The 13,790-nt window shown below is 40.8% G+C and overlaps 2 protein-coding genes across 2 annotated transcripts in view; both read right to left on the reverse strand.

Moving 5' to 3' along the window:
• Positions 1-404: 404 nt before the first annotated feature.
• LOC139575200 (tetranectin-like protein) lies at positions 405-2,251 on the reverse strand. The gene is made up of 3 exons (XM_071400194.1): positions 2,078-2,251; positions 1,880-1,960; positions 405-886 (listed from the first exon to the last, which is right to left on the reverse strand). Exons 1-3 carry the CDS (start codon positions 2,223-2,225, stop codon positions 489-491), a joined length of 627 nt encoding a protein of 208 aa, XP_071256295.1. The 5' UTR covers positions 2,226-2,251; the 3' UTR covers positions 405-488.
• Positions 2,252-3,959: 1,708 nt separating this feature from the next.
• LOC139576028 (synaptic vesicle membrane protein VAT-1 homolog-like) overlaps positions 3,960-13,790 on the reverse strand; it is a 41,356-nt gene continuing 31,525 nt past the window's right edge. The window contains exons 8-9 of the mRNA XM_071401621.1: positions 10,224-10,307; positions 3,960-6,360 (exon numbers count right to left, since the gene is read on the reverse strand). Of these exons, the coding sequence (XP_071257722.1) occupies positions 6,262-6,360; positions 10,224-10,307 (183 nt within the window). The 3' untranslated portion in view covers positions 3,960-6,261. The remainder of the gene's footprint in view (positions 6,361-10,223; positions 10,308-13,790) is intronic.

Raw genomic sequence — 13,790 nt, forward strand, 5'->3', positions numbered from 1 at the left:
CTGGCTCGTGGTTGCCTAACACCCTATTAAAACACTTTATGTTTATTGTTTCCTTTATTTTGGCAGTTACCCGTATGTATGTAGGCCTATGTATGGATGTAATTTATGTCTGTCTGTCTGTCAGTTATGAACAATATCACAGATTGGAATAGAATCTACTGTAAGGTCTAGTCCTGTACCAATCATTGAGTGGCATATTTAGGTAGGCCTAACAGTGTGCCCTATCTACTCATTTTTTTTTTTTAAAGCTATTAAACAATGAACACATTAACAATCATTATTGCAAGTGGGAGTACAGAAGGGAATTGTTAATTGTTTACCTAGAATTTCAACTTCCCTACAAATTCACCAACTCATAAATTAGCAGTATAATACAGATGACTCACAAACCACACAAACCAGTGTGGTATCACATGTATTTTTTAATGACGAGCATAAATGATCATCAGGTTGTCAACAACCATCTGGTATCCATGGTGGTACACAAGTTAGGGAATGGGGTATTCACAAATGTACTTTTTCTTGCCAAGGCAGACCTCATCATGCCACTTTCCCTGTGCAGCCAGTGAGAGCACGACACAGCTCTCCCTCTTTGTCCCTGTGGGTTGCTTCTTGGTCTTGTCCCAGTTGAAGTAGCTGATGGGCATGCTGTTGACGTCCACATACTGGCCCTCCTTCACAATGTCTGTCACACCGATCCAGAACTCCTTGGTACCTGATGCACTCCTCTTGGCATAGTCCCTCAGGTCATTGTTTTCATTGAGGTCACGTGGAGTGGCAAGTGTTCCACCCCATGCAATGCAGTGTTCGTTGGCCTCATGGTAGTGCTTGGGTTCCTCAATGGTCAAGTAACACTTCCTGTGAGCATTGATGCCACGAAGACAAACTGGAAGCAGAGGGAAGCAGTTTAGTACATTTATCTCCTTCAAACTTCCTCCGTCAATAACCCTACCTACCATGTTCAAATATTACTGAAGAATTTGAAATATATATCTCCTTGATATATTGGTGTATAATGTCTCACTGATATTTTATAATCCTTAGAATTTCAAACAGACATAATGAGGACTAGTAGGACAAAGCAAAGGTTTTCATCTGTATCCATGTTTCCTAAACCAAGTTCCCAAAATAAGACATAAGCCCTTTCAGTGGGAGGTAACCCAGATAGAGGCATACTATATGAGACAGTAACACTATGTTCTTCCACCCTCCCTGTATAAAGAACCTGTCTCATCATAATACTTTTATATCCATCATCATACATTTCGCAATGCGCTCCAAGGCCTTTACGAAGAAATTCAACGGCATTATCTTCCCCAGCACATGACTCAGTGCTCTGTCAACATTATTGCTGATGCTAGGCATGAGGATGAAGGTAAGAGTACTCCTGCCCTCTACTGGTGACTGAGCATATTAGTAAATGACAAATGAAAGTGTATGCTAACCTGATGTCTGGGGTTAGTGTGAATTACCATAAGAAACATAAAATCATAATTTCTCTGCATCAATTCCACACTATTAGAAACAAAGTTTCCAAAAGGGTTCTTCAACTCTCTCCATAGGAGAACCGTATTTTTGGGGTTCTACATGGAACCCAAAAGGTTTCTACCTGGAACCAAAAGGGTTCTACTTGGAACCTAAAAAGGTTTTCCTATGGGGACAGCCAAATAACACTTTTATGGTCCAGATAGCACCTTTTCTTTCTCTAAGAGTGCATGTACCAAAGGTACATACAGTATACACCTGCCTAACCCATAAGAAACATAGAGTAACTGCTAAATCTGCACTGTTTCCCCATGAGAAGCATTCCCTCTTTGAAACCTTCCTGGCCATAAACCAGCACTCAGTATGAGCACACAGAGCAGCCAGCTCAGCATACCTGTCTGCAGAGCTGAGATCTCCTTCAGGGAGTTCACCTCCTGCCATAGCTTCTCCAGCTGCGACTTTACATCATCCTCATCTGCCGTTGTATCGCCATAGAAACATAGACAAGCAGGCAGGCATGTCAGAGAGAAAATGTACAGAAAAACATAGTAGAGCCACTGAAGTTTAGTTTAGTGTGTGTGATGAGTGTTACCTCTCTGTGGTGCTGGCACTGCTTTCCTGGTACGAGATGGACGGCTAAAACCCTGGTGGAGCAAGGTGAGAGAGAGAACCAAAAAGATGGGGAGAACCAGACGTGCCATCTCTGCACTAAATTTCGACAAAAGAAAGGGGCACACCATTTAACACTGACACAGGAGCCCAAAGCACTGTGGGCAGTTCACTATATACAGGTCCAGTTTGCTCCTGCAGTGATTCACCTCTCATTGGCTGACACTATGTAACTTTGGGTTTTTTCAAACGTCAGGGGGAACTCAAATACCATGGGTGGGGGTGACAACAATGATGCCCCTGTTTCTGCCCATTCATAAATATTTACTTGGGACAAAGTGCAATTAATTTACAGTTTTCCCATTTCACAAACAAGCCGTAAATTCATTGACTGCAATACTGCACAGAATGTTCTATATGAGAATATCTGACAGCTTCTGTATCTGACCTCCCACAACTCCCGTGCATGGATACATTTGACCCACGGTAAATTAATCCTAAAAAGAAATGTTGTTACTCCCTAGATGGCTAAGAGGAGATTTGTTACTTTATATGCCATGTCACCAAAATAATGGACACTGTTTGGTTCTGGTCAAGTGAAAAAAGATTGAAAGATGACCTAAAGGTTGTCACTAGTTCAAGTGGTGGTCACAGTACTGTAATAAGCATGCATAGATAGGTCTCCCAATGCGTCAAAACATTATGAGGATGATTACATTTTGCATGTCAACTCTAATTATATCTCATTCAAATGTGCGGGAAAAATACAAAGATTTAGTTGTGTAACCATGGAAAACATGGAGCTTAATAGAGCTGAGAAAGTCCAGCTCCCTGCTCTGGTGCAGCAGAGGTTATTTTTAGTGTGTGATGTTGTAGAGTAGACAGATCAGATGGAAGAGGGGTGCAGTGTTAAGAAGAACTCTGCTGTCTGATTGAGAGAGCCGGGATGCCCAAAAGGCGTCTCAGAGACACGTGGCCTCACTTAAAAATTTATGAAGAGGTACCTTTCAAATTTGATTAGATGTAATGGTAGAGCAACATTGAAAAGTAATCACAATGTCATAACAACACTCTGGAACCCTGGTCTCATCCAGATAATAGTCTAGGGCTGTTGAGAGGTGCAGTATGACCACATAGTTAAAGTGGTTTAGCTACACAATGCTAAAAGGATGCAATCCATATTTCAAATAGATTACAGCATTGGAGCATAAAAACACTAACATATCTTCTGCATAAATTATGTTTATGCCAGTCAGAGAGATAAATTCTGCAGGCTTAGATGATAGTGGCTATAAAAAGCACATAGGACATTGACAAAGGTCACCCATTGGAGTTACGTTACTGTGTGGGGATAGGAGCTTGACAAAAGGCCAAGCATTTGTTATCACAGTTGTATTTGATTTATAGGAAGTTGTGGTGGTGACATTGTGAAAGGCCACCGACCTGCCAGTAAATAGCAAAGGACCAACCTCATTTATATTGCATAAAAAGGTGTTACATACCCCACTGCTATAAATGGAAAAGGGATGATAAGAGAATATCAAGATTCAAGGTGATTGGGAGAGATGCAAATCAGTAATTCATGTTGAATCCTTATGACTTAATAAGATAAGAACCTAAGAAATATGCAGTGCTACTTAAAGTAACCATGGTCAAAGTCTATTTACCGTTGTTAACAAGCAAGTCATTTTCAGTGAGAAAGTTACCATGGATTTAAAGCTTAAATCATTTTTCATACTGTACATTCTTGGAGAAATACCCCAGCCTATGAAAGTGTGATATTATAGGGAGTCTTTCACAGGGTGGCTTGTGGAGAAAAACCTGAAAATGACACCGGCCAAGAAAAACACACAGCTTTCCCAGAATGCTCTGCAGATATATTTATTCATGTAAACAGAACTGGACTACGTACAGTATAACATAACAAAACCACTAATGCCAACAAATACAGTTAAACAATATCTTCATATAAGTCTGTAATCAGGTTCCAACTACAGTACTAAACACACCTACATAGTTTGTTTATATATCTTTTTTAACTTTTAAGGCAAGTTGACTATCCATCATAATGACCTCCCATGGAAACACACAGACACACTGCAAGTTACTCTACACTCTAGACCTAGACTAACAGGAAAACCCAAAGAGACATTCACATTTAGATGTACTGTTGTCCTTCATTAATATACTTGATTTCCAGTAACATTGCCAAGTCTATCATGAAAGGAAATAGGTGCAATGTTGTGACGTAGCTAATAAAATATTTGAATAAAATGTTGTGACATTTAATGTTGTGAGTGGCAAATGAAAGATCAATGAAATGTGTGAAACTGGATTTCTTCACTAGTGGGTGGTTCGTTTGGAGAAGCACAGCTGGCTACTTTCCAATCATTACTACAGCCATGTAATAGCTGGGCCCTTTCTTCCCATACAGACAGTAGGGTACATACAAAAATGTATCATATTTTCTATTCACCTACAAAGTTACAAGAAATTGTATGCTGTTTTATACTGTGTCTGTACATTTTTGGGGGGTTTGGGAATACTCCTGAAGGTAATATGTAAGCTTGTAGTTATATGAAACACATCTGCCGTAGCTAGATTTACTGTTTATAACAAGGCGATTCAGTAGCTTTCATCTCTATACATCAATGGTAGTTTCATATTTTTATGAATAAATAGCTTTGTACGTTGGACGACTAATTTCACACTTTCCATATGGATAATACTAGTAGCACAATACAGTTGTCATACCACATCTCACATGAGATGTTAACATCTGATATGAATAACTCCTGTCCTGTGGTATCCACAGCAATAGTACTTCCATTCTTGATGGCCCATCAGCTCATTTGTAAGTGAATGTGTCTTTAGTCCTCCCTCTCTGTGGCACTCTGTTTGGGAGGCATTGCACACTATACACAGGCACCAGCAGGTAAATGTAACAACTTATTACACACATGCATAAAGAACACAGACTAAACAGAAACAGGTGTGGTTAATCATCATCATCACCTGACCACCATGCCATTTCTCTCTGCATTGTTTGTCTGAAATGACGACTACAGATGAGACCAAAAGCTGACGTTATATTTCTTATTTTCATTAGTTGCAGAAATGTAGGAAACACACTCAGAATGCTGCCTGGCATTTGGCCTAACCACCATGAAATTGAGTGTCTGTGGAATGGGTACAATTCAAATACTGAAATCTTCTACAAGACTGCTGCAGACTTCTAGCTCAAAGGCACTGGTGATCCCATAACAACACCGCAGAAGGTCGGATCCCTAATGTGTCGGTAAACATGGTAGCAGGCATTTACAGTGGCATTTCCTAATACTCTCTCCTAGCTCACACACTGCTGAAAATAACCTGAGGGAGGAGGTGAAAAACGATCTCAGAGAGTGATTTTGATAGACTCACTGCAGCAGGTGGAGGTAAATAGCCCAGGGCCAATCTGCTCTGGGTTTGCTGTGTATTCAGTGGTAATGGGGTGATCAGAGTGACTAGTGTCCATGAAGCAGCTGAAATGAATCTCACTTCTGAGTCACCATAATAGTGGTAAAAGAGAAAGGGGAATATAGCTTAGAGGAGACGTTTACGCTAACACTCACCCTCCTAGTTTCCCTCGTTTCAACCATCAAGACAGGAGTACAAGCATGGTCAATATCACTTATGTTCCTTGTTCACTCTCACTCACTTACTGTTCTCTTTCACACTCAATCACTCACTCTCGTATTGTCCCTAAAAGCAACATAATCAACCCCTTATTCACTCCATTCCTACTTTGCTCCCTTGTTAAGGTTGCCATAGAACACAATGAACAACGATGAGGCTGCAGATAGGTCTAAGCATCTCTTAACATCATTTGGTCAGCAACACAATGCTCATCATAATACTGGATAGTGAATGGCACTTTAGCTGATTGGCAACTTTGACAACCAGTGTCTTATGAGTTTTCATATGTCTTTCAAACATCTTACATAACAAAAGACACAAAGACAACAGACCCACACACACGCACACAAACATACACTCACATACAGTACAACAGTTTGAGTTCACGGTGCGTAGTTCGGGTTGTGGAGTCGTCTGTTATGGAACTAATCCCCCGCTCCACCTCCTTCCTTTGAGGTGTCCAGGCCAGTTGTGGTACCGTACCTGGGCCTACTGGATGAAAGGCATGCGTTCCTTGTTGTCACTGTCCCCTTCATGTTCCTCCTCCTCCTCACCAGCCTCACTGGTCTCTGTGCTGTCACTGGCCATCTACACAGAATACAGAACACATTGTAATTTCTACAAATACAAAATGGAGTGTACTGTATCAACTGTATCTATAAGAAAACATTCAAAGATGAGGAACAAAGGATTCAGATATTAATGCATCTGTCCAGTGTTCCAGATCTTTAATGAAATATTACCAACAATTAATGACAATCTGAATTAAATAGATTATGAATAAAAAATATATAGAATTGAGGATGTGTCCCTGCTTGGCCCATTCAGAAACAACAGAGTGGTTTGGGCGAATACTGAAGAAAAAAAAATGATTTGACAGCTCAGCCAATGAGACTCAGCCAATGAGACACTTGGACATTCAAATTAGTTCCCGCATGGATGCACTGGGGCAGATTGCCTGAACCTGGTTGCACTAAGTCAAATAGTATGGATAGATTCAGGATTTCGAAATGCACAATAAAACTACTAGGACACTTTACTATAACAGCAATAAATGCACAGTGATTATTTCACAAGTATTAGTCGTTTCTGTCCTTTGGTTTGTCATTATATTCCTGATATTTTTGTTGTTAGGAACCTAAATAACGTTAGCTAGCTAGCTACTGGCTGCTGCTATCTTTATCACTCAACAACAGCTAAAACTTTTAGCTGCAAACCACATGATTTAAAATATAAGGAAATTGTGAGATGGTTGTTGTGTGGAGGATCTGCTTTGACTTGCTTTCTTGTTGGTTAGCCAGCTGGCTAATTTAGCATCGATAGCTATCATTAGCGTGCTAACTGCTTCTAAACATCCAGCTGGCCAACTCTAACCTAGGGTGACCACATGTCCCGGATTCTGCAGGTCACTCCTGCAGTTTGGCCCTTTGTCCCACAACAATTATGTTCTACATTTTATTAACCAATTTAAAAAAAATGGATTCGTTCCAACCTGTCTCTTGCAGTCACTTCGCTTATGGAAAAAAATATATATATAACTCCTAAGAATGGGGTAGCCTACTGGTGATGCTAAACACTCCAATAGTTGTTGAGATCTGATATTCTGCGCAGCGCAAGACAATATGTAGATTTATGTCATAGGCCTATGGTCAACCAATCGAATTTCTCAAATCCTTTCGGGCTAAATTCTAGCTAAACTTGGAGAGGACAGTTAGGCCTAACTATTTACAAAAAGCATGCTTCTGAAAAAGAGCTACAAAAGTAAGTAAATACCCGTATTAGACTGAAAGATAAGGTCATTTCGTCAAACTTGTGAGGCTCTTCATGCTCATTAGTTGCGCAATAAACATTATTTGCTACTGCTTCACTAAATCCCATTTTAGAAGTCTCCCTTCCTAACTATTTTACCAACCAAAAATATTTTATTGGCCAAATATTCCCAGATTTTCATAAAACAACCACACATGTAGTTTTTCGTTTCTGCATCACCAAATGTTGCTCAAGGCAAACGACTAGGCTAGGTGCGCTTCAATTACTTGTTTGGTGCAGCGGACTGCAGGGGTGTAGTGCTGCCATCACTCTGCTACTTCTCACAATGGTGCTCATTTAGTAATGTTAGATCAAAGCTGAATCAATGTCTTGAAAGATCACATAATGATTAATTATCACTGGGCACAGACGTCAATTCATTTAATTGAAATGACGTGGAAACAACGTTGATTTAACCAGTGTGTGCCAGTGGGTTAGTATTCTACATAACAAAACCAAATATAATAGCATAGTATAACGTTACTGTTACACCAAAAACACCCTCAAATCTCATGAGAAATAAAGTGATGGTAAGCTGAATAGTGCCCAAAAATTATCAGGAGGCCAAAACTCAACAGCGCCAGAATGTGCTATGATTGAAAAAAATAAAATACAGGAAGGCTATAAAGTTTAACACCATCTGCTCTAATTTGCCCACGAAATAGGAATTCAAGAAGATCTAAATGCATATTCCCATGAAACTGATTGAGATCAAATGATCGGCATGCAGACGCTGTTTGGACATTTCACTTGTAAAATGTGAAGAATATTCATTCATGATTGACAGTTATGAAGCCATGGCCTATTTTGAAATGAGGTATGCCTAACTTGGTGTTTGAGGGTATTAAAAATATAAATGTTTCTTGAGACAATATGTGTGTGCATAGGTAGATGTTGCAATTGGAGGATGCATTTTATGCATCTGGGATGGGGACGTGCTGCTAAATGATTTTATTCATGAAGGCAACTGTCCCGCGAATGTCCCGAAAAGCATCCTGTTGTCTCGCATTTGGGTATTTTAAATGTGGTCACCCTATACAAACCACATGATTTGAAATAGAAGTGACAGGCGAGATAGTTGTTGCATGGGCGTTGTCCTTTTTGCTAACACCAGTTGTGGATTGCTTGGCTTGCTAGTTATCTTGCTTGTGTGCATTCCTGAGCATGTGCCTCCCATTATCTCAAGAATGATCAGTACCCTCTGATAACCAGGTGGTGAATCGCATCTCTGCATGTCTGGCAGACATATCAGTGTGGATGACGGATCACCACCTCAAGCTGAACCTCGGCAAGACGGAGCTGCTCTTCCTCCCGGGGAAGGACTGCCCGTTCCATGATCTCGCCATCACGGTTGACAACTCCATTGTGTCCTCCTCCCAGAGTGCTAAGAACCTTGGCGTGATCCTGGACAACACCCTGTCGTTCTCAACTAACATCAAGGCGGTGACCCGTTCCTGTAGGTTCATGCTCTACAACATTCGCAGAGTACGACCCTGCCTCACGCAGGAAGCGGCGCAGGTCCTAATCCAGGCACTTGTCATCTCCCGTCTGGATTACTGCAACTCGCTGTTGGCTGGGCTCCCTGCCTGTGCCATTAAACCCCTACAACTCATCCAGAACGCCGCAGCCCGTCTGGTGTTCAACTTTCCCAAGTTCTCTCACGTCACCCCGCTCCTCCGCTCTCTCCACTGGCTTCCAGTTGAAGCTCGCATCCGCTACAAGACCATGGTGCTTGCCTACGGAGCTGTGAGGGGAACGGCACCTCCGTACCTTCAGGCTCTGATCAGGCCCTACACCCAAACAAGGGCACTGCGTTCATCCACCTCTGGCCTGCTCGCCTCCCTACCTCTGAGGAAGTACAGTTCCCGCTCAGCCCAGTCAAAACTGTTCGCTGCTCTGGCACCCCAATGGTGGAACAAACTCCCTCACGACGCCAGGTCAGCGGAGTCAATCACCACCTTCCGGAGACACCTGAAACCCCACCTCTTTAAGGAATACCTAGGATAGGATAAAGTAATCCTTCTAACCCCCCCCCCTTAAAAGAGTTAGATGCACTATTGTAAAGTGGTTGTTCCACTGGATATCATAAGGTGAATGCACCAATTTGTAAGTCGCTCTGGATAAGAGCGTCTGCTAAATGACTTAAATGTAAATGTAATGATCCTTCTCCCCACTGGAGAATAAAAATATAAAAAAGACAAAAGCTGCTGGACCAATCACATAAGGGCCAAGCAAATTTCAAGCATAAAAAAAACATTCAAAGAGTTTGAGATGGGGTTTTACTGGACAGTTACTTTAAACATATCAACATTGAATCAACATTTTGTCAACACTGCTCAGGCTTTTGTTTCTTATGTTTGCTGCTCCAAATGGGGACGCTGATATTCACGGGTCACCATAGAAACCAGTGCCATTGGAAGATATATTCATTGTTATCAGAATTAGTGTTATCTAGGAACCTCAACCTGTGTTGATTTGGCCAAGAGTTCTCTAGGGATAAATTACTCACTGGTGAGTCATGATGCTATTTAATAATTTCCCTTTTCCTCAAGATTTTTCAAACTTGTTGAATGCATGTGCAATTTTAGACCACTTATGAATAACTTGTTCTTGTAGAAAAAAGGTCAGGGTTGTGTACTTACCAAAGGAGTGGGAGACTTCTCCACATCCAGGATTAGCTTTCCTATGTTGCCTCTGTCGTGGATCCTCTGCATGGCTTCTTTTACCTGGGGTACAAACACAATAAGACACTGACTGTCACATAAAATCAATGTCAGTAATAACAATATATACCATATAGTTTAGACATTCGATCCCCCAAAATACAGCTTGTGATTTTGTTTGGGAGCTGTATGTGACTTTCTGAATAGAGTGCATGCAGTTTTAGGCACTGCACATTAGGTGGCAGTGGTGACACAGCAAGCCCATGAAAAACATAGCGACAGACTGTGAAGTATGTGCACAGAGGAGTAGACGTTGCAATCGGGGTGATAAGGGTTTTCACTTCTCTTCACAGCAACTTCAAAACTACATTTAGCATCTTCCATCCAAACTCTTACAATAGGAGCCAGCTAAAAATCACATTCTTAAATCACAGTCCACATTGTCTGCAGAACTGAATGCTATTATTCTGTGCAAATAGCCTGCCTAACAATGTTTAAGTGTTTTAAAAAAACGCATTGGTGCAGTGAAATGTTGTTTTACAGGGTTAGCCATAGTACAATATTCATACACAGCCCAACAAATTACACTCAACAACCACAAGTAATTGGTGTTCAGATTCCAAACTCTACCAATCATATGATCAGTGTTAGTACACGCTCTCATTTAGAATAATCAGAGTGTTATTATCTGAGTGGAACAGTTGCTACATGTGTTAAGCTGAAGGTCATATTTTAAAAAGTTACTGCCTGTTCATTCAGCTGGGTGGAAGTGAGAGGTCAAGCATTACACTTCCCAGATACAGTGACTCTGAAGCACACATTGATTCTCTCTCAAATAAATCAGTGCAGGTCACTGTATAATCATTCAGTCAGTCATCAGAGCCAGCACATATTTAAGACAGCCAGGATGTGCCCAAAGCATGACGATCATCACACCATTTCACAGGATACTATATTTTGCATATTGCGTGACGTGGTCTGGTGGCTTTTCTGAATTGATATACATGGCCGGTGAAGATTAGCGTCCCTGTCCTTCATCTAGCCAGACTCAGTCAATACCCAAACCCTCCGTCAGAGCTCATGACATTTACAGATGATTGGAACTGCTCCCCACCCACCTAAAAAAAAAGTACTGCAAGTGTATTCCTCTTACTTCTAGGGAGGTCAACTCTGCCATGCAAATACTTTTCATCACACCATTTCACAGTATGACATATACCATGATGAGATAACCTATAATGATTACCTCCTCTAAGTCAATGCCACTGGAGACCACTTTAGGTCTGTCTTTCCATGTATTTTTTTACCTTACTGTCAGACTCCATTTTAAAGTGTGCATCTCTGCCTCCATACTCTTTGTTCTATGTGGTGACTTTTCACCAATCCCAATGTTTCAGTGCTCAAAGTACACCACACCGTGCCCTGACTGTAAACTCCCCATGCTCCCTATCACCTGTTGCTGCGTAGAGCAGAGAAGGGATATCTCAGACCAGTCTGCCCTGAAGCATCTCAGAGATATTGCCTGTGTGCTCAGTGTGATTACTGCAGAATGAATCCATTTACAGCAGTCCATTTCCAGACGAGCACAATAAAACGCTGAGAGAGCAGTTCAAAATATATATTTTGCATCTTTCAAGGCACGGTGCATTTTCAAAGTCATATCCGTATAATGGAGCAATTTTCTTTGAATGTTTTGAAATGAAGCAATTTAGAGTCATGAGTAGGCACCCATTACATTACTGTAATATCTTTAGTAAATGGAAATGTATCAGTGGTAACATTTCTACAATGATTCCGAAATCCATTGAGCACACGTTGTGGTTTCCCTGATTGTGTGTTGTTTCATTCCCCTCTGGGTTACTAGATCTCTAGTTTCCTTTAATTCATCCCTGGTCATTTCTAATGGCAGTAGTGTTTGCATTACCAGAAACCCACTTGAGAACACAATTAGGAAAAGGAGTGTACCAAGAATTAATCCTATAGTCAAATACGGCGAGATGCTCTAGAAGGCTCTGTGGTGCTGTAATTCAACATGATGCACTCTGCAATGGAAAACATGCGTCACAGGGCTCTACAGTGCGACCATTTTACTTGCATAAGTACCTAAATATTTTGCTGTGCGACCTGGAATTTTAATTTAGGAGCACCAGTGCGCTTAGAATAAAGATGATCATTGTTGCAATGATTCCTTCACTGTACTGCAGGCCCGGGTGCCATGGAGGATACGCTTGCACCATTACTACAAAGAAAACGGCTTGTTACCTCAAATATCTTTCATTGTGCTCTTAAATTTCTTTGTGCTCCAAAATCTTTCAACTTAGGCACACACGTGCTCCCTGTAAAAAAGGTCAGGGTAGAGCCCCGAGTCACATCCCTCCCTGTAGGTAAACAATTATCAGCATGTGAATAATTATCATTCATAATGTTCACCTTAAATCTAATACATGCTTACTAACTTCAGCCGCACGGAATAGCCCAGTGGACAATAGCTTGTTAAAATGTTGTTTTCAAGGTCCAGGAACCTAAGTACCAGTGGCTCAAACTGGAGACCGGCTGCTTTAGTACTGGCAGCTGTGAGCCACTCCAACCTGATGGGTGGTGGGTTGTGGAATTAGATCTAATCCCCATGTTATTTCTCCAACAATTCCAACAGGATTTACCAGTTGGAACAATAACTATTTCATTTTCTTTCACCTTAAAACTAAAAACGGATGAAAAATATATATAATCTAAAATGTCTTTGAGTGAGACCATTTTATCCAGTTTGAAGGGCAAATATTTTTAGCCTTGGGATATCCAAGTGGAGTGCTATCCAGACAGTATTCAGTAGATACACCATGAAAAAAGCATTTCTACCAGGTAGGTGCACCCATCTCTGTCCATACATAAATGATGATGTTAGTAAATAAATAAACAATGTTACGGGAAAAAGTAGGATCATAAATACAGCCTTGTGAGGTCAGATATTTACTGTGATTCAGTAGATCCCTCCATTTCTGACAAATATTGCCTAAGCATTTTCCTATAAGCCACTGCAAACAGAGTACTTTCAATGTTGAGAAAGTTGTGTTGGTTTGGACGGCTGTTATACCTTACTACCACATGGTTAATCCATCCCCCAACTCATCTCCACCCCCCCATCTCTTAATCTTTAGGTTCCTTTGTTAAAGAAGATTTAGATTTAAGGTGTCATCCAAAACAGTTTGTGCATATATTATGACAACATTTTGTGATGTTTTTGTTCATTTTTGGTCTTTGGCAAGGGTTTTTAAGCCTGTTCGTGCTCACAAAAAAATATCTTGTCAGTAGCCGAAGTCTATGCCCCTTTGTTGATGATTGGTCAACAGTAGGGATTCTTGAATGACAACAAACACTTAATTGAATGAGAGCTGAATCGTTTTCATTCACATTTTTTCACTTGAGAAATACTGAACTAAACATCTTAGTTAGATGTAAAATTGCGCGACTAAGAGCTCCTTGGCAAAAACATTCAAAATAATTCTGACTATTTTGACGAAGTGCATAATGGTTACGGCGTCTCAAGAG

Source organism: Salvelinus alpinus, chromosome 5 (assembly GCF_045679555.1).
Source record: "Salvelinus alpinus chromosome 5, SLU_Salpinus.1, whole genome shotgun sequence".
Taxonomy (NCBI): Eukaryota; Metazoa; Chordata; class Actinopteri; order Salmoniformes; family Salmonidae; genus Salvelinus; species Salvelinus alpinus.